This window comes from Littorina saxatilis, linkage group LG13 (assembly GCF_037325665.1).
Source record: "Littorina saxatilis isolate snail1 linkage group LG13, US_GU_Lsax_2.0, whole genome shotgun sequence".
NCBI lineage: Eukaryota > Metazoa > Mollusca > Gastropoda > Littorinimorpha > Littorinidae > Littorina > Littorina saxatilis.
In genome coordinates, this window is record NC_090257.1 from 15,457,940 (window position 1) to 15,477,325 (window position 19,386).

Consider the following 19,386-nt stretch of genomic DNA (forward strand, 5'->3'; position numbering starts at 1 on the left):
TCTTCTTATTTCGTTTCGAAATCCGATGTGACTGTGCTGAGTAAACGAACGCCAGTGTAACGCAGTCGCCGTACGGGATTTGGAATTGATTTTTCAATCGATTTCATAAACTATGGTGGCCAAAAGCTATATCGATTATGCGTAGATCTTCGAAGAAGAATCAGCGCTGAGTTAAGTCAACAAGTAGAAACGGTAACATGCACACAAGCAGAGTCAGCAAATGATACAATGTTCGGGTTGAAAGGCACAGTCCTTTTCGTGTCAACATTCTGCTCGACAACTCAGACCTAGTTCTTAACTGACACTAGGATTCATTTCAGAAACTAGTTCCTAAAACAACCACTCTGCACAGGAATCAGAATGCTGATTCTTGGTATGTTCCCAAGTGGAGGTATCCCATGTCAATGCTTGGGAAGATGTGAGATAGTCAGCAAAACGGACAAGGACCAGACTGTGTATACTCTTTAGTCTCTGACTGTGTTGTCAAATCTGCCTGTCTTATTATTCACCGTCACAAAATGTGGAGAACCGAAGTCGACAGCACTGTAAAGCACACTACTTTCTCAGGAATAGGTTCTAGTTTTGTTTTATCCAGTGTCAGCGCAAATTTTAGATCAGTCTACTTAAACGGGGAAAAAACAGTGCTCGTTGGCACGTTTGCAACATCGCACACAAAAAGATAACGTAATGATATTCACTGCCTAATCGGACTGTGCACACGTTTATTCTACCGTCAGCACTGGATAATATGATGACAATAACCATTCCGAGACAGATCAGAGATCGGATAAAATGTGCGTTTCTTCGAACCTGAAAGAAAAGTGACGTACTGCAAGCACATCTTTATTGGGAAGTCAAAAAAACCAGCAGAGACAGTTGTGCGGGATCCTCGTCAGGGTAAGTTTGAGTAACATTCTATTTAACGTAATTATTTTCTTGCGTCCACCTGTGTGAATGTTATCATGCATGTCAGCGCACACTTTTAACATTTTACGCAAGTACTGTTGCAAGGTAACGGCATCCTTGACTATGCCATGGTGCATGCATTTGATAGTAGGGTAAGACCTTTCCTAACCTAGGTGGTGGGTTCAAGTGCTAGTCTTTCGGATGAGACGAAAAACCGAGGTCCCTTCGTGTACACTACATTGGGGTGTGCACGTTAAAGATCCCACGATTGACAAAAGGGTCTTTCCTGGCAAAATTGTATAGGCATAGATAAAAAAATGTCCACCAAAATACCCGTGTGACTTGGAATAATAGGCCGTGAAAAGTAGGATATATATGCGCCGAAATGGCTGCGATCTGCTGGTCGATGTGAATGCGTGATGTATTGTGTAAAAATTTCCATCTCACACGGCATAAATAGATCCCTGCGCCTTGAGTCCGAGTCTGGAGATACGCGCGCGATATATAAGACTTTATATGATATAAGACAATTGTACCACGTCCAATGTTCTGCATGTGGTTCTCATATTGATTTTTTGTTTTTTTGCTAGCTAGACCCTAAAGCCAGCATACATGCCCTGATTTCATTACTGATAGCTCATGGGCAAACAAGAACACACACATAAACACAGACATAGACACAGACAGACAGACAGCTCGCACGCACGCACACACGCACGCACGCACACACGCACACACACACATCCACACCCACACCCACACACACACACACACACACACACATACACACGCACACTAAAACAAAATCTATCTCTTTCCCTTCTCTGACTCTCTGTGCCTCTCTCTGACTCTCTGTCCAGTGAATATCATTACGTTATCTTTTTGTGTGCGATGTTGGAAACGTGCCAACGAGCACTGTTTTTTCCCCGTTTAAGTAGACTGATCTAAAAAAAAGATATTTTAATTTTTCAATTTTATCATTGTGTGTCTGTGCGTCCCAAGGACAGATTGTAAGAAAAGGCGTAGCCTTAAATCTTAATCCTTGTTAAATAAAGTTCAATTCAATTCAATTCAATTCAATTCAATTCAATTCAATTCTGTGTCTCTCTGTGCCTCTCTGTGCCTCTCTGTGTCTCTCTGTGCCTCTCTGTGCCTCTCTCTGACTCTCTGTGTCTCTTTGTGCCTCTCTCTGACTCTCTGTGTCTCTCTGTGCCTCTCTCTGACTCGCTGTGTCTCTGTGTGCCTCTCTGTGTCTCTCTATGTCTCTCTGTGCCTCTCTCTGACTCGCTGTGTCTCTCTGTGTCTCTTTGTGCCTCTCTCTGACTCTCTGTGTCTCTCTGTGCCTCTCTCTGACTCGCTGTGTCTCTCTGTGCCTCTCTCTGACTCTCTGTGTCTCTCTGTGCCTCTCTCTGACTCTCTGTGTCTCTCTGTGCCTATGCGCAAATCTCTCTGTCTCCAACCCCTTTGTCTCTCTCTCTCTCTCTCTCTCTCTCTCTCTCTCTCTCTCTCTCTCTCTCTCTCTCTCTCTCTCCGTCTGCGTGAATTCCACTATGTCAAGTAAAAGACCGGTGTTATATGGAGTCCCCCAGGGTTCTGTCCTTGGGCCACTTCTTTTCTCTCTGTATATTAACGATCTTCCTTTTAGTGTTAATGATGATTGTGAACTATTTGCTGATGATACGACCATACACACTTCTGATAAAAAATTAGACAAAGTTTATTTATCATTGCAGAACAGTGTAGATGATCTCATTAATTGGACGAAATATAACCACATGAGTCTTCACCCCCAAAAGACCAAATACATGTTAATTATAACAAGGCAAAAAAGACAAAACATCAAGAATAATCCTCATTCCTTATTAATTGGCAACGATGCAATAGCGGAAGTAGGAGATCACAAAGTTTTGGGAGTAAATATCGATAATAATTTATCTTGGACCCATCATGTTAGATCGTTGTGTAAAACCGTGTCGAGGAAAATATATTTGTTGAAGAGAATAAAGCACTTTCTTGATCCACACTCAAGGTTATTATTTTATAATGCATACATACAAACCATCACGGATTATTGTTCGACCATCTGGGACTCTGCCAGTGCAAACATTTTAAAACCACTGTACAGTCTACACAGACGAGCACTAAAATCAGTTCTATTAAAACAATCCAGTCTTGTTTTCGACGATTATAAAAAACTTAAGATTTTGCCTTTAAAAGAAAGATTTAAATCAAATAAAGGCGTGCTCCTTCACAAAATCCTTTCCGGCCATGCACCGAGTGCTTTCATTACAAAATTTAAAGCCAAACCAAGCCGAAAATTCAACGTCCCCATTCCGTGGATAGATCTCTTTAAATCAAGTTTAGCTTATTCTGGCAGCGTTTTGTGGAATTCTTTCCCGGAATCAGTTCGAGTCCCAACAAGTCTCAATACTTTCAAAAAACACCTCTCATTACATTTAATGTCAAATTACGAAAAGTCACAGTGATGGAAGACTTCATTCTGATTATTTTCATATTGATCATATCTGTCCATAAAGCATCAGTGTTTCATAACGCAAGAATGTATGTATAGCCTACAACGTGTATATAGTCATGTGAATAGTTTTTCTGCCTTGCTTATCTTTTGTAATCTCTCTCTCTCTCTCTCTCTGTGATTTAAAATCAAGTCTATCATATTCTGGCAGCAGCCTCCGGATTACGATTTGCGATCTATTTTAATGCAACAATCTCATTAAGTGAAGTTGGTGGCACACTTGTAAAAAACTGTTATTGAAGACATGGCGATAATATTACCGTTCTGATATTAATTGTAAACATTTAAATTCATCATTGTGACATCAAATGACTTTTCCCTGCGAATAGAATTGTGATCTCGTGTTCTGCTTCTTGGAATAGTTGTTGATGGTCATTCGATTGATGTGTGCAACGCCTGCACAGTGCAAAAGGAACGCACCCCTCTCGCGTTCACTGTTCCAAAATAATTTCTTACGTTGTTTTCACACTGTTATAAAATACAAACCAGAAAATATGCCTTTAAAGGCACACTGCTTCCCATGTACACAGGTCGCTTCACTTCAGATCTGACTAGAATTTTACATGGGATAAGACCACCCCTCCACTTAGCCACATACCAACAACGAATAGCCTGGGTTCTCTATGTGCACAATGGAAATGTTTTGATTAACTAATTTTGTAAGAGCAACCGTTGGCTTTCTAAGAAATTAATTTATAAAAAAAGAGGATCTAACTCACCACTGTAAGCATTCAGGGTGTTGAATTTTTGTATGTGGAAATCTTAACCATGTTTAAGCCTAGCCGGATCTGAGATGATGAGTTGAGGTGTTAACACGAGAAGTAGAGTGCCTCTAAGGAAAAGTGCATGTGCACACGGGTGCAGTGTTAATTAACCATTGCAGTCCATGCAGACTACATGAACGCAGGTTTTACATTTTGAACGTTCAAACACGTTCTTCACGCAACTTCAAGGTATTCCCGGTGTGAATGTGCTGTCATAATTCCAACCCCCGACCTGATCCGTGTTTACCTCTGGCGAGGATTTAAGACACTCTGTGTGTGTGTGTGTGTGTGTGTGTGTTCCACAGTAACATTTTTTTAGGGCTGTTTTCAATGAAAGTCTGTTGGTCTTCTTATTTCGTTTCGAAATCCGATGTGATATTGTGCTGAGTAAACGATTGCCGGTGTAACGCATCGCCGTACGGGATTTGGAATTGATTTTTCAATTGATTTCATAAACTATTGTGGCCAAAAGCTATATAGATTATGCGTAGATCTTCGAAGAAGAATCAGCGCTGAGTTAAGTCAACAAGTAGAAACGGTAACATGCACACAAGCAGAGTCAGCAAATGATACAATGTTCGGGTTGAAAGGCACAGTCCTTTTCGTGTCAACATTCTGCTCGACAACTCAGACCTAGTTCTTAACTGACACTAGGATTCATTTCAGAAACTAGTTCCTAAAACAACCACTCTGCACAGGAATCAGAATGCTGATTCTTGGTATGTTCCCAAGTGGAGGTATCCCATGTCAATGCTTGGGAAGATGTGAGATAGTGAGCAGAACGGACAAGGACCAGACTGTGTATACTCTATAGTCTCTGACTGTGTTGTCAAATCTGCCTGTCTTATTATTCAACGTCACAAAATGTGTAGAACCGAAGTCGACAGCACTGTAAAGCACACTACTTTCTCAGGAATAGGTTCTAGTTTTGTTTTATCCAGTGTCAGCGCTAATTTTAGATCAGTCTACTTAAACGGGGAAAAAACAGTGCTCGTTGGCACGTTTCCAACATCGCACACAAAAAGATAACGTAATGATATTCACTGCCTAATCGGACTGTGCACACGTTTATTCTACCGTCAGCACTGGATAATATGATGACAATAACCATTCCGAGACAGATCAGAGATCGGATAAAATGTGCGTTTCTTCGAACCTGAAAGAAAAGTGACGTACTGCAAGCACCTCTTTATTGGGAAGTCAAAAAGACAAGCAGAGACAGTTGTGCGGGACCCTCGTCAGGGTAAGTTTGAGTAACATTCTATTTAACGTAATTATTTTCTTGCGTCCACCTGTGTGAATGTTATCATGCATGTCAGCGCACACTTTTAACATTTTACGCAAGTACTGTTGCAAGGTAACAGCATCCTTGACCATGCCATGGTGCATGCATTTGATAGTAGGGTAAGACCTTTCCTAACCTAGGTGGTGGGTTCAAGTGCTAGTCTTTCGGATGAGACGAAAAACCGAGGTCCCTTCGTGTACACTACATTGGGGTATGCACGTTAAAGATCCCACGATTGACAAAAGGGTCTTTCCTGGCAAAATTGTATAGGCATAGATAAAAAAAAATGTCCACCAAAATACCCGTGTGACTTCAGGGCCGGACTAGGCTAAGAGGAGGGGGGGGGGGTTGCCAGTGGGGGTCAGGGGGCTTCGCCCCCTGAAGCTGATGGGTAGGTCATATTCTGAGATAGCAAAATGGTCGCTCCTTGCATGAAACGGCATAAAATAAACAATAATAAAAAATGTTTTAAATAAGTGAGGTACATGTTTAGGCTAGTGGGGGGGGTTGCGCAACCCGCATAACCCCCCCGGTAGTCCGGCCCTGGACTTGGAATAATAGGCCGTGAAAAGTAGGATATGCTCCGAAATGGCTGCGATCTGCTGGTCGATGTGAATGCGTGATGTATTGTGTAAAAAATTCCATCTCACGCGGCATAATTAGATCCCTGCGCCTTGAGTCCGAGTCTGGAGATACGCGCGCGAAAAAAAGACTTCATATATAATATAAGACAATTGTACCACGTCCAATGTTCTGCATGTCGTTCTCATATTGATTTTTTGTTTTTTTGCTAGCTAGACCCTAAAGCCAGCATACATGCCCTGATTTCATTACTGATAGCTCATGGGCAAACAAGAACACACACATAAACACAGACATAGACACAGACAGACAGACACCCAGACAGCTCGCACGCACGCACACACGCACACACACACATCCACACACACACACACACACACATACACACACACACACACTAAAACAAAATCTATCTCTTTCCCTTCTCTGACTCTCTGTGCCTCTCTCTGACTCTCTGTGTCTCTCTGTGCCTCTCTGTGTCTCTCTGTGTCTCTCTGTGCCTCTCTGTGTCTCTCTGTGTCTCTCTGTGCCTCTCTCTGACTCTCTGTGTCTCTCTGTGCCTCTCTGTGTCTCTCTGTGTCTCTCTGTGCCTCTCTCTGACTCTCTGTGTCTCCCTGTGCCTCTCTCTGACTCTCTATGTCTCTGTGTGCCTCTCTCTGACTCTCTGTGTCTCTCTGTGCCTCTCTCTGACTCTCTGTGTCTCTCTGTGCCTATGCGCAAATCTCTCTCTGTCTCCAACCCCTTTGTCTCTCTCTCTCTCTCTGTGATTTAAAATCAAGTCTATCATATTCTGGCAGCAGCCTCCGGATTACGATTTGCGATCTTTTTTAATGCAACAATCTCATAAAGTGAAGTTGGTGGCACACTTGTAAAAAACGGTTATGGAAGACTTGGCGATAATATTACCGTTCTGATATTAATTGTAAACATTAAAATTCATCAAATGACTTTTCCCTGCGAATATAATTGTGATCTCGTGTTCTGCTTCTTGGAATAGTTGTTGATGGTCATTCGATTGATGTGTGCAACGCCTGCACAGTGCAAAAGGAACGCACCCCTCTCGCGTTCACTGTTCCGAAATAATTTTTTACGTTGTTTTCACACTGTTATAAAATACAAACCAGAAAATATGCCTTTAAAGGCACACTGCTTCCCATGTACACAGGTCGCTTCACTTCAGATCTGACTAGAATTTTACATGGGATAAGACCACCCCTCCACTTAGCCACATACCAACAACGAATAGCCTATGTGCACAATGGAAATGTTTTGGTTAACTAATTTTGTAAGAGCAACCGTTGGCTTTCTAAGAAATTAATTTATAAAAAAAGAGGATCTAACTCACCACTGTAAGCATTGAGGGTGTTGAATTTTTGTATGTGGAAATCTTAACCATGTTTAAGCCTAGCCGGATCTGAGATGATGAGTTGAGCTGTTAACACGAGAAGGAGAGTGCCTGTAAGGAAAAGTGCATGTGCACACGGGTGCAATGTTAATTAACCATTGCAGTCCATGCAGACTACATGAACGCAGGTTTTACATTTTGAACGTTCAAACACGTTCTTCACGCAACTTCAAGGTATTCCCGGTGTGAATGTGCTGTCATAATTCCAACCCCCGACCTGATCCGTCTATTACCTCTGGCGAGGATTTAAGACACTCTGTGTGTGTGTGTGTGTGTGTGTGTGTGTGTGTTCCACAGTAACATTTTTTTAGGGCTGTTTTCAATGAAAGTCTGTTGGTCTTCTTATTTCGTTTCGAAATCCGATGTGATATTGTGCTGAGTAAACGATTGGCGGTGTAACGCATCGCCGTACGGGATTTGGAATTGATTTTTCAATTGATTTCATAAACTATTGTGGCCAAAAGCTATATAAATTATGCGTAGATCTTCGAAGAAGAATCAGCGCTGAGTTAAGTCAACAAGTAGATACGGTAACATGCACACAAGCAGAGTCAGCAAATGATACAATGTTCGGGTTGAAAGGCACAGTCCTTTTCGTGTCAACATTCTGCTCGACAACTCAGACCTAGTTCTTAACTGACACTAGGATTCATTTCAGAAACTAGTTCCTAAAACAACCACTCTGCACAGGAATCAGAATGCTGATTCTTGGTATGTTCCCAAGTTGAGGTATCCCATGTCAATGCTTGGGAAGATGTGAGATAGTGAGCAGAACGGACAAGGACCAGACTGTGTATACTCTATAGTCTCTGACTGTGTTGTCAAATCTGCCTGTCTTATTATTCAACGTCACAAAATGTGTAGAACCGAAGTCGACAGCACTGTAAAGCACACTACTTTCTCAGGAATAGGTTCTAGTTTTGTTTTATCCAGTGTCAGCGCTAATTTTAGATCAGTCTACTTAAACGGGGAAAAAACAGTGCTCGTTGGCACGTTTCCAACATCGCACACAAAAAGATAACGTAATGATATTCACTGCCTAATCGGACTGTGCACACGTTTATTCTACCGGCAGCACTGGATAATAATATGATGACAATAACCATTCCGAGACAGATCAGAGATCGGATAAAATGTGCGTTTCTTCGAACCTGAAAGAAAAGTGACGTACTGCAAGCACCTCTTTATTGGGAAGTCAAAAAGACAAGCAGAGACAGTTGTGCGGGACCCTCGTCAGGGTAAGTTTGAGTAACATTCTATTTAACGTAATTATTTTCTTGCGTCCACCTGTGTGAATGTTATCATGCATGTCAGCGCACACTTTTAACATTTTACGCAAGTACTGTTGCAAGGTAACAGCATCCTTGACCATGCCATGGTGCATGCATTTGATAGTAGGGTAAGACCTTTCCTAACCTAGGTGGTGGGTTCAAGTGCTAGTCTTTCGGATGAGACGAAAAACCGAGGTCCCTTCGTGTACACTACATTGGGGTATGCACGTTAAAGATCCCACGATTGACAAAAGGGTCTTTCCTGGCAAAATTGTATAGGCATAGATAAAAAAAGTCCACCAAAATATCCGTGTGACTTCAGGGCCGGACTAGGCTAAGAGGAGGGGGGGGGGGGTTGCCAGTGGGGGTCAGGGGGCTTCGCCCCCTGAAGCTGATGGGTAGGTCATATTCTGAGATAGCAAAATGGTCGCTCCTTGCATGAAACGGCATAAAATAAACAATAATAAAAAATGTTTTAAATAAGTGAGGTACATGTTTAGGCTAGTGGGGGGGGGGGGGGGGGGTTGCGCAACCCGCATAACCCCCCCCGGTAGTCCGGCCCTGGACTTGGAATAATAGGCCGTGAAAAGTAGGATATGCGCCGAAATGGCTGCGATCTGCTGGTCGATGTGAATGCGTGATGTATTGTGTAAAAAATTCCATCTCACACGGCATAAATAGATCCCTGCGCCTTGAGTCCGAGTCTGGAGATACGCGCGCGATATAAGACTTCATAAAATATAAGACAATTGTACCACGTCCAATGTTCTGCATGTCGTTCTCATATTGATTTTTTGTTGTTTTGCTAGCTAGACCCTAAAGCCAGCATACATGCCCTGATTTCATTACTGATAGCTCATGGGCAAACAAGAACACACACATAAACACAGACATAGACACAGACAAACAGACACCCAGACAGCTCGCACGCACGCACACACGCACGCACGCACACACACACATCCACACACACACATACACACGCACACACACTAAAACAAAATCTATCTCTTTCCCTTCTCTGACTCTCTGTGTCTCCCTGTGCCTCTCTCTGACTCTCTATGTCTCTGTGTGCCTCTCTCTGACTCTCTGTGTCTCTCTGTGCCTCTCTGTGTCTCTGTGTGCCTCTCTCTGACTCTCTGTGTCTCTCTGTGCCTCTCTCTGACTCTCTGTGTCTCTCTGTGCCTATGCGCAAATCTCTCTCTGTCTCCAACCCCTTTGTCTTTCTCTCTCTCTCTGTGATTTAAAATCAAGTCTATCATATTCTGGCAGCAGCCTCCGGATTACGATTTGCGATCTTTTTTAATGCAACAATCTCATAAAGGGAAGTTGGTGGCACACTTGTACAAAACGGTTATGGAAGACATGGCGATAATATTACCGTTCTGATATTAATTGTAAACATTTAAATTCATCAAATGACTTTTCCCTGCGAATATAATTGTGATCTCGTGTTCTGCTTCTTGGAATAGTTGTTGATGGTCATTCGATTGATGTGTGCAACGCCTGCACAGTGCAAAAGGAACGCACCCCTCTCGCGTTCACTGTTCCGAAATAATTTCTTACGTTGTTTTCACACTGTTATAAAATACAAACCAGAAAATATGCCTTTAAAGGCACACTGCTTCCCATGTACACAGGTCGCTTCACTTCAGATCTGACTAGAATTTTACATGGGATAAGACCACCCCTCCACTTAGCCACATACCAACAACGAATAGCCTATGTGCACAATGGAAATGTTTTGGTTAACTAATTTTGTAAGAGCAACCGTTGGCTTTCTAAGAAATTAATTTATAAAAAAAGAGGATCTAACTCACCACTGTAAGCATTGAGGGTGTTGAATTTTTGTATGTGGAAATCTTAACCATGTTTAAGCCTAGCCGGATCTGAGATGATGAGTTGAGCTGTTAACACGAGAAGGAGAGTGCCTGTAAGGAAAAGTGCATGTGCACACGGGTGCAATGTTAATTAACCATTGCAGTCCATGCAGACTACATGAACGCAGGTTTTACATTTTGAACGTTCAAACACGTTCTTCACGCAACTTCAAGGTATTCGCGGTGTGAATGTGCTGTCATAATTCCAACCCCCGACCTGATCCGTGTTTACCTCTGGCGAGGATTTAAGACACTGTGTGTGTGTGTGTGTGTGAGCTTCTCTGTGTGTGTGTGTGGCGGGAAACGAGCCATTGATAATAAACACTAAACCTGATTCTCCCCTCGTTCTTTACAGTATTACAGAACGAAAGGGTCTAGTCATGGAGGTTTGTTCGCACTGTGACAAAAGTGGCGATGAGAAATCAATCCGTCGCTGCTCAAGATGCAAGGCAGTACGTTATTGCTCAAGTGACTGCCAGAAACGCGACTGGTTGCGTCACAAGGTCACATGCAAAGAAGAAGACCCCAGCACATCAAATGGCGGAACAGGTGAAGCAGACAGCTTGCTCGATACGAGCTTTACAGAAAAAGAAGCAATAACACAACACACACACACACACACACACACACACACACACACACACACACACACACACACATGTTAGTCTTGCTTTGTTATTAACTGTTTGTTTATTAAATGGTTTTATGTTTCTATTTTCTTTCTTTCTTTGTTTCTCTCTGAAATTTGTCTATACTCATTTATTTGCTACGTATATATTTATTGGGTTGTTCAATAAATAATGAGCAACTTTAACCTTCACTAACTTTTTATTAACACATTTCATTCACATCAAATTTTGTCATTCTCCTTTTCTGCCCATGAGCCAGAGTGGCATAGTGGTTAGAGTCCTTGCCTCTCACGCTGGCGGTCGGGGATCAAACACTCAATACGAGTACCCCGACTGCTGGAAATTGGTACCTGACCCTATTTAGAGCCGGGGATGGAAAGAAATGAGCTGAATAAACAAATACACGAATCACTGAACCTCATATAAGCCTCAGTCACTGTGAGGACATTTGGGTAATCAACCACCAGTACATGCAAGTACACCCCACAAGGGAAATCAAATGAATAATAGTCATCTATAAATGATTATTCTCAATCGAGAAACTAAATGATGAGGATATGGGTTTGAACAGTTGTCCCCTGACAAGGCTACCTTTCAGTTTCCCCAAATAACCTCTACAAAATCACACTTTCAAAAGAAGTTGTCCTTACAGCTTGAAACTGTAAATCTTGCCGTAAAGTACCATCTGTGGGAGAGGTACTTAGGGATCTCGAGGCTGCCTATCACATTTGCTGGGTTTGGCAGACCTTTGACCTTAACCCCCCAGCGAGGTAGAGAAGATGGGCACCGCTCTCATAAAGCTGGCCCTGGAGAAGTTTAGACCTCTATCATCTCGCTCCCCTACGACCAAAAACATGATTAGGGGACTACTTTACCATTTTTTTTAACCTGTCTGTCTGTGACCACAACTCGTGCTGGTACCAAACAAGGCCTTGGTGCCGGTCTATGATAAAATCACATGTAGTTTGATGATTGAAGGCCTAGGTGTCGGTCTATGATTAAACCACATGCAGTTTGATGACTGAAGGCCTTGGTGCCGGTCTATGTTAAAACCACATGCAGCTTGATGACTGAAGGCCTATAGGTGCCGGTATATGTTAAAATCACATGCAGTTTGATGATTGAAGGCCTAGGTGCCGGTCTATGTTAAAACTACATGCATCTTGATGACTGAAGGCCTAGGTGCCGGTCTATGTTAAAACTACATGCATCTTGATGACTGAAGGCCTTGGTGCCGGTCTATGTAAAAATTTTGTGGAGGGAGTACTTTTTTCGTGCCTTGGGGAGTTCTTTTCTCGTACGAAAGGTGTACTCGGAGTAAGAATTTCGTACGAAATATTTACTCCGGAGTAAATTTTTCGTGGAGTAAAAATTTCGTGTTACACCGGTCTATGTTAAAACGACATGCAGTTTGATGATTGAAGGCCTTGGTGCCGGTCTATGTTAAAACCACATGCAGTTTGATGATTGAAGGCCTAGGTGTCGGTCTATGATAAAACCACATGCAGTTTGATGATTGAAGGCCTTGGTGCCGGTCTATGTTAAAACCACATGCAGTTTGATGACTGAAGGCCTAGGTGCCGGACTATGTTAAAACCACATGCAGTTTGATGATTGAAGGCCTTGGTGCTGGTCTATGTTAAAACCACATGCATTTTGATGACTGAAGGCCTTGGTGCCAGTCTATGTTAAAATCCCATGCAGTTTGATGACTGAAGGCCTTGGTGCTGGTCTATGTTAAAACCACATGCAGTTTGATGATTGAAGCCCTTGGTGCCGGTCTATGTTAAAACTACATGCAGTTTGATGATTGCAGGCCTTGGTGCCGGTCTATGTTAAAACCACATGCAGTTTGATGATTGCAGGCCTTGGTGCAGGTAAAGATCAAGCAACTTCCCTCGGACAAGGAGCATCCGGAGAGAGCTCAACAGTGGATGGTGACAGTCACAGCGAGGTGATGACCTGTCGGGTATGTAATGATCTTGGCCACCAAAATTATATTTCACCAGGCACAAATAAACAGCTGTTTTCTTATCGTACATTGACTTTACCTCTGTGTGTGTGTGTGTGTGTGTGTGTGTGTGTGTGTGTGTGTGTGTGTGTGTGTGTGTGTGTGTGTGTGTGTGTGTGTGTAAATACGAATAATATGAATAAACATTATTGTCATGAAACGTAGTGTTTATAAGACACGGGAAGATAAATAACCAAATGATTTCATTGTTTCTTTTTTTTTGAAGCAATTATATACACATTCTTCCAATTTAGTTTGTACATTGTCTACTTGCAAAAGTTGACTTGGTCGATTAATTTCAATCATGAAAGATTTTCGTAATTGGTTGTTTTCTATGCAGTTATCTAGAAAATGTATTTCATCTTCTATTACTCCACATGTTTTACATACCGGCACGGTTGGTCTGGTGGTAAGGCGTCCGCCCCGTGATCGGGAGGTCGTGGGTTCGAACCCCGGCCGGGTCATACCTAAGATTTAAAATTGGCAATCTAGTGGCTGCTCCGCCTGGCGTCTTGCATTATGGGGTTAGTGCTAGGACTGGTTGGTCCGGTGTCAGAATAATGTGACTGGGTGAGACATGAAGCCTGTGCTGCGACTTCTGTCCTGTGTGTGGCGCACGTTATATGTCAAAGCAGCACCGCCCTGATATGCCCCTTCGTGGTCGGCTGGGCGTTAAACAAACTAACAAACATGTTTTACATAATCTATTTTCCCTAGGTGTATTGCTGTATCTACCAGTTTAAATTTTCAGGTCGTGGGCACTTATTCTTAGTTTACACAACGACTGTTTATATTTTTTTTGTTTTATGCATAACAGATATGGTTCCGTTTTATAATGTGTTACTATTCTTTGATAAAAATTTAACTTTGGTGAACTTCTTATTTAACCTTTCCAGAATTGTATATATTGGAGTTCCAATTTTTGACAAATAACATATTTTAACCTTTTCACATTTAAAGTAAATTGATTTTTCCACACATGATCTAATCCAAATCCGTATCGTGGCTCGGCACTTGCCGGGGGATAAGTTCAAATAAGACGATGCAGTTATAAGCTTATAAGCGTCATCAAACAGTCGATTTGATGCATATTTAAAATATATATGTGATAGATAGATAAATATGAATATATCGATACATACATGGATTAATTGATGGACGATTTGATTCAATAAATACTCTTTGTAGTATTAAACATTGTAATCTTGTTTAGTAGCTTTAATCCCGTAAAACAATGAGCTTTTTCTTTCTTTTTTTTTAGAAATGCAAGAGGCAAGGGAAGGCCTTCAAGAAATGCAGCAAATGCCAGAAAGTGACGTATTGCTCACAAGACTGCCAGCGCGGCGATTGGAAGGATCATAAAGCCACATGCAAATTAGTCAGCTACGTCACAAATAATGGCGTTGGGCTGGGTGAAGTTACAGGTACTTTAAATGGATCGTGGATGCTAGAGTGAATCGATGAATATATGATTGGGGAAATGGACGGGTGAATGGATAGATGGATGGATGGATTGATGGATGAATAAACGGATATAATGATAAAATAAATATGTAGAATGTTATGTATAGACTGATTTCTTGATTAATGCGCGAATAGACGAAATAACGGATAAGGGGCAATAGCTTTGCCAGGCTAGTTACAGTTTAACTGTCCGCCAATAGAAGCGTGTTCAATTAAAAATAAACAAGCATTGAAAATTGGCTGAATTGACGACATGAAAATCGAGTCTTTTTTTTAATGTTATGACAAAAATCAATAAGCTTTTATTTGTTTTAAACACCATATACTCAGAGCATTTGAAAGATAACTTAAAAAGAAACATTCTGGACTAACGATCTTGTAGGTTCTTATATATGTGTTAACCTCAGTTTACATTGATAAATAAAACAACAAGTTTTCTTGGTTTCACAGCACAAGGGGCTACAGCAACCCATCAGAAAACGGAACAAGCCACCTCCCAGCGCGACACAAACCGCTGGGCAAACCTGTTCGGAACTCTCTACCAGGACCCCTGGGAAGACGCAAGGTCAAGGGCGGTGGCTGCGTTCCCTGGCAACCGGGTCACGGACCTCTTTAGGGGCCTCGAAATGACCTTCGATTTGAACGTTGCCAGCGTGCCTTTCATGCCCTTCATGCCTTTCATGCCCTTCATGCCTATGCCCTTCGTGCCTTTCATGCCTCCAGCGCTGCCGTATTTTCAGGGAGTGTCTGACGCCATACTAGTAGTGAAAGCTGTATCACGCTTCGTGCTGCCCTCTGTCATTCCTCTTCATGGCTGGCTGGTGGAAGTGAGTTAATCATCACTAATTTGGGCGGGGATGTAGCTCAGTCGGTAGCGCGCTGGATTTGTATCCAGTTGGCCGCTGTCAGCGTGAGTTCGTCCCCACGTTCGGCGAGAGATTTATTTCTCAGAGTCAACTTTGTGTGCAGACTCTCCTCGGTGTCCGAACACCCCCGTGTGTACACGCAAGCACAAGACCAAGTGCGCACGAAAAAGATCCTGTAATCCATGTCAGAGTTCGGTGGGTTATAGAAACACGAAAATACCCAGCATGCTTCCTCCGAAAGCGGCGCATGGCTGCCTAAATGGCGGGGTAAAAACGGTCATACACGTAAAAGCCGCGGGAGTTTCAGCCCATGAACGAACAAACAAAAAATCACTAATTTGCTTGAGAAACAAAAGTTAGACCGAGAGCGGAGGTTGTGGTGGTTTTTAGAGAATTATTACAATTGGAGTTTGGGGGTCGGGGGTAACGGTGGAGTGGTAAAACAGGGCCGGGGGTAGGGGTAGTTGAATGAAGAAGAAAGGGGGACGGACAAAACATGAAATTAATGAAAGAAAGAGCAGTTTCAGTGACTTTTGTTCATTTTCGACTAAAATGTAAGATTTAACTTACAATCGTTCATTTGCATGAATTGTATGTGTTCTTTGTTCTTTGAGCAGGAGTGCAGAGCATAATATATTCAAGGTAAATACAAACAGTACGTTTCTTCCTCGTTGACAAGGCAGTGCTAAATTTCCTTTTAAGTTCCCCTTTCCTTCTCCTTCGTTTTCTGATTTGTTGTCTTTGCATTTTTACTCCTTGATCCCCGTCCTTCATTTGTGTTTCAGGATAGCAGAGGGAACAGGACACAAGTCGTGTTCGGAAACATGGTGAGGTCAGGGCCTGACTTCCGGGACGAGGAGGTCGAGGAAGGTCACTTCCTGTGTGTCAGACACCCACAGGTCGTCATGTTCGACCATGGCGGAGCTCAGGGTCACTTCGTCATGGTGGAGGATATTGACACTATCAGAGCGTTCACAAGTTGAACATAAATGAAATATATACATTGGGGATTTTCTAAGCTTGTGGGCAGACGCGTTTGCCATGGATGGGTGTTCAAGTTTCATTAAAGCTGAAGCTGATTGTGGTATGATGGTGTACTTTTTAAGCTTTTGGATATACAAGTTTACCATGGATTAGTGTTTAAACTCTTTTAGAGAGTTTTCAAGCTGAAGCTGACTGTAGTACATGTATGGTAGACTTTCTAAGCTTGTAGAAAGAAATTGTTTGGACGCTTGAGATTTTCATGTTTTTTGACATCACAATATATCAGAGGAGAAGTTGATGAAATAAAGGTGAACAAATTCATATGTGAACATACACAATATTTGTAATGTGATGCGCATAGCTAGACGTTTTATATAAAAAAAAATCACAAACACACCACTTATGTACATAGACGCACGCACACACACGCCCGCCCGCCCGCACGCATGCACGCACGCAAACACAATCTCCAGTCCCATTATATGAGAGCATTCTCTGTATCATAGTCCTGGAGAAAAGTCCTGTCTCAAACACACCCACTTACCCCAGCCCGACACACACACACACACTCACACACACACACACAGAAAAATACCCCTGCTTATGATGTAATACAACATGGATTCATTGAGAAATACGAGAAAAGCACACCGAGTAATAGCTAGCCGTTTCAGTCTGCATTCAATACAGTACTGACGCCGCATGCACGAAACTACGTAGTTGAAAAAAGTGTGTATTCACTGTGACAAATGGATTTGTACATATTTTATTCTAATTAATGTTTAGCATTTTCATTAAATGTGTGCAGCTTTGCTTGTCATATTTTCAATCTGCATAGTGTGGTCTGATTATTGTAAGCTCTGCTTTCATTGGTTACCTCGTTTGGAATTGACCAATGGACGAGGAGGTTGCTATGGCCTGATTATTGTAAGCTCTGCTTTCATTGGTTACCTCGTTTGGAATTGACCAATGGAAGAGGAGGTTACTAAATTGGAGGAACTTTAGGTATCCATGTTTGTTGTGTGAGTCAGAACATTCTCAATTGTCACTGGAGGAAGTTGTGTCTGTCCAAGTCTACACATCTGTAGAATGCTTCTCAACCAGCACTGAGGCCAATTGTATTTGCCTCATGCATTGACAAATCATGGTTGATTTATTGCTGTGATTACACAGGTATTTATTGATTTGTGTTTGTACAGTAGTCTTGAGTGATGAAATGATTTTTGAGAATAATGTTGTGAATTGGATCAGAAGATGTGTCAGCCATTTTGGAAAAGAATGTTTGTATTTTCCTTTGTAATGTAGTATCTGGTAATTGGGCTGAAATGATATTGTAATAGCATAGGCTAGTTGATGGATGAATGTGGTATTATTGAGTAAGAGTGGAACTAATAGTTTATAGGGAAGTTTGACTAAAATTGAGTGGTTGGAGTCAACATGGAAACTGAGTGGTTGAAAATTATGGAAAAGGATTCATGGATTCAAATTGGGAAGAAAGGATAAAACTTCAGTGTTCTTCAAGAGACTTATGATGGTATAAACTTTTTATACAGCACCCCGGTTGGAGCCAGGATGTTACTCCGATGCGGGAAGAGAAGAAGAAGAGAACATCCCCTCCTTGTCATCACTGCACTGGAAGGACAGATGCAACGGCAAGGTTGAAACTCAGCGCAGGAGTTCTTGGGCCAGGTGGTAACCCACTCCATGTCTCACCATTACCGTGTATCTTCACTGGCGTGACATGGGCCAAGATTATGTACCCGCTGAACTTTAAGTAGCATGTGCGCTAAGAATCCACGGAGATAAACATTGAGACAACTTCATTGAGGAACAGAATTTCCTCCACTCAACCACTCAACATTATTATTATTCCCCAGTGAAATCAACGGACTGTTTGTTGTGTGTGAATTGTCATATATGTATTTTGTATGTATGATTTGAATACAGGTGCAAGGGCAAAGGGAGTTAATCTGTTTACGTCTTTGTACCTAGCTTGAGTGCTGTGTGTGTGGTGTGAGTGAATTGGTAAACAGAGATAGAACATGCACTTTTGATAGAATATTTATTTACACACAGACACTTCTTAATATTTATAACTTCAACAAATTTCAGCAAAACCCCCTCGTAATATTCACCTTGTACACAGAGCACACGTTAACACGGTCACTAGCGTAGCGTGTGCTTTCGGAGTCGGACTGATTGATGTTGGTTGTTAAATAAGCAACAACCAGCTTTTGAATCAGGAAGTGAGGGAGAGGAAAATGTCCACATTCGCATATAGGCGTCATGTGTGTGCGTGTGTTTGTGTAAAGCACATGTCATGCTAACAACAGGCGTAGTGCACACATGTTCTCCGCAATCATAAACAAATCAGTGCACTTACGAGCATGGGCTGTGGTATGAGCAATTAAAGGCGCTTGCTTTCAGTAATCCTCTGGTCTACTCTGCGCGGACCTAATAAAAACACATCAGTACACACGCATGTATACACACACACACACACACACACACACACACACACACACACACACACACACACACACACACACACACCATTTGAAAAAGAAATGCCGGGAAAAATGACAATTCTTTCAACGCCTGTGGCTGAATCCAAATTTCGTTTTTGCTGTTCCGAGAATTTCTGTAGCTTTGTTTTCTCGGAAACTTGAATGCAGTCGAGCGATCAATATAACGTAGGACCGCCACGCAGCTTTCGTTTTTGCATCATTATGTTTTCTGAAAACTGCGAGATTTCACAGCTGTTTTAACTCTCTCCCAACATGAATATATTGTGCAACACAAAATC

The 19,386-nt window shown here is 42.1% G+C and overlaps 1 protein-coding gene across 4 annotated transcripts; it reads left to right on the forward strand.

Moving 5' to 3' along the window:
- The first annotated feature begins 735 nt into the window (after nucleotides 1–735).
- LOC138983697 (uncharacterized) lies at nucleotides 736–18,544 on the forward strand. Of its 4 annotated transcripts, none has more exons than XM_070356999.1 (7): nucleotides 736–897; nucleotides 10,982–11,175; nucleotides 13,121–13,224; nucleotides 14,528–14,690; nucleotides 15,181–15,557; nucleotides 16,382–17,753; nucleotides 18,134–18,544. In XM_070356999.1, the coding sequence occupies exons 2-6, from the start codon at nucleotides 11,007–11,009 to the stop codon at nucleotides 16,577–16,579; spliced, it is 1,011 nt and encodes a 336-aa protein (XP_070213100.1). In that variant the 5' UTR covers nucleotides 736–897; nucleotides 10,982–11,006; the 3' UTR covers nucleotides 16,580–17,753; nucleotides 18,134–18,544. The 4 variants fall into 4 exon arrangements, with proteins under 4 accessions (XP_070213100.1, XP_070213101.1, XP_070213099.1 ...); XM_070357000.1 differs by lacking the exon at nucleotides 736–897 and adding an exon at nucleotides 8,439–8,713 and having other exon boundaries at nucleotides 13,133–13,224; XM_070356998.1 differs by lacking the exon at nucleotides 736–897 and adding an exon at nucleotides 8,442–8,713.
- Nucleotides 18,545–19,386: the final 842 nt, after the last annotated feature.

Bases quoted from the DNA above. Each gene is read 5' to 3' on its own strand.
- LOC138983697 (XM_070356999.1), top strand. From the start codon at position 11,007: ATGGAGGTTTGTTCGCACTGTGACAAAAGTGGCGATGAGAAATCAATC. The intron at 11,176-13,120 runs GTGAAGCAGACA...TGATGATTGCAG, and splicing joins CACATCAAATGGCGGAACAG to GCCTTGGTGCAGGTAAAGAT. The intron at 14,691-15,180 runs GTACTTTAAATG...TTGGTTTCACAG, and splicing joins TGGGCTGGGTGAAGTTACAG to CACAAGGGGCTACAGCAACC.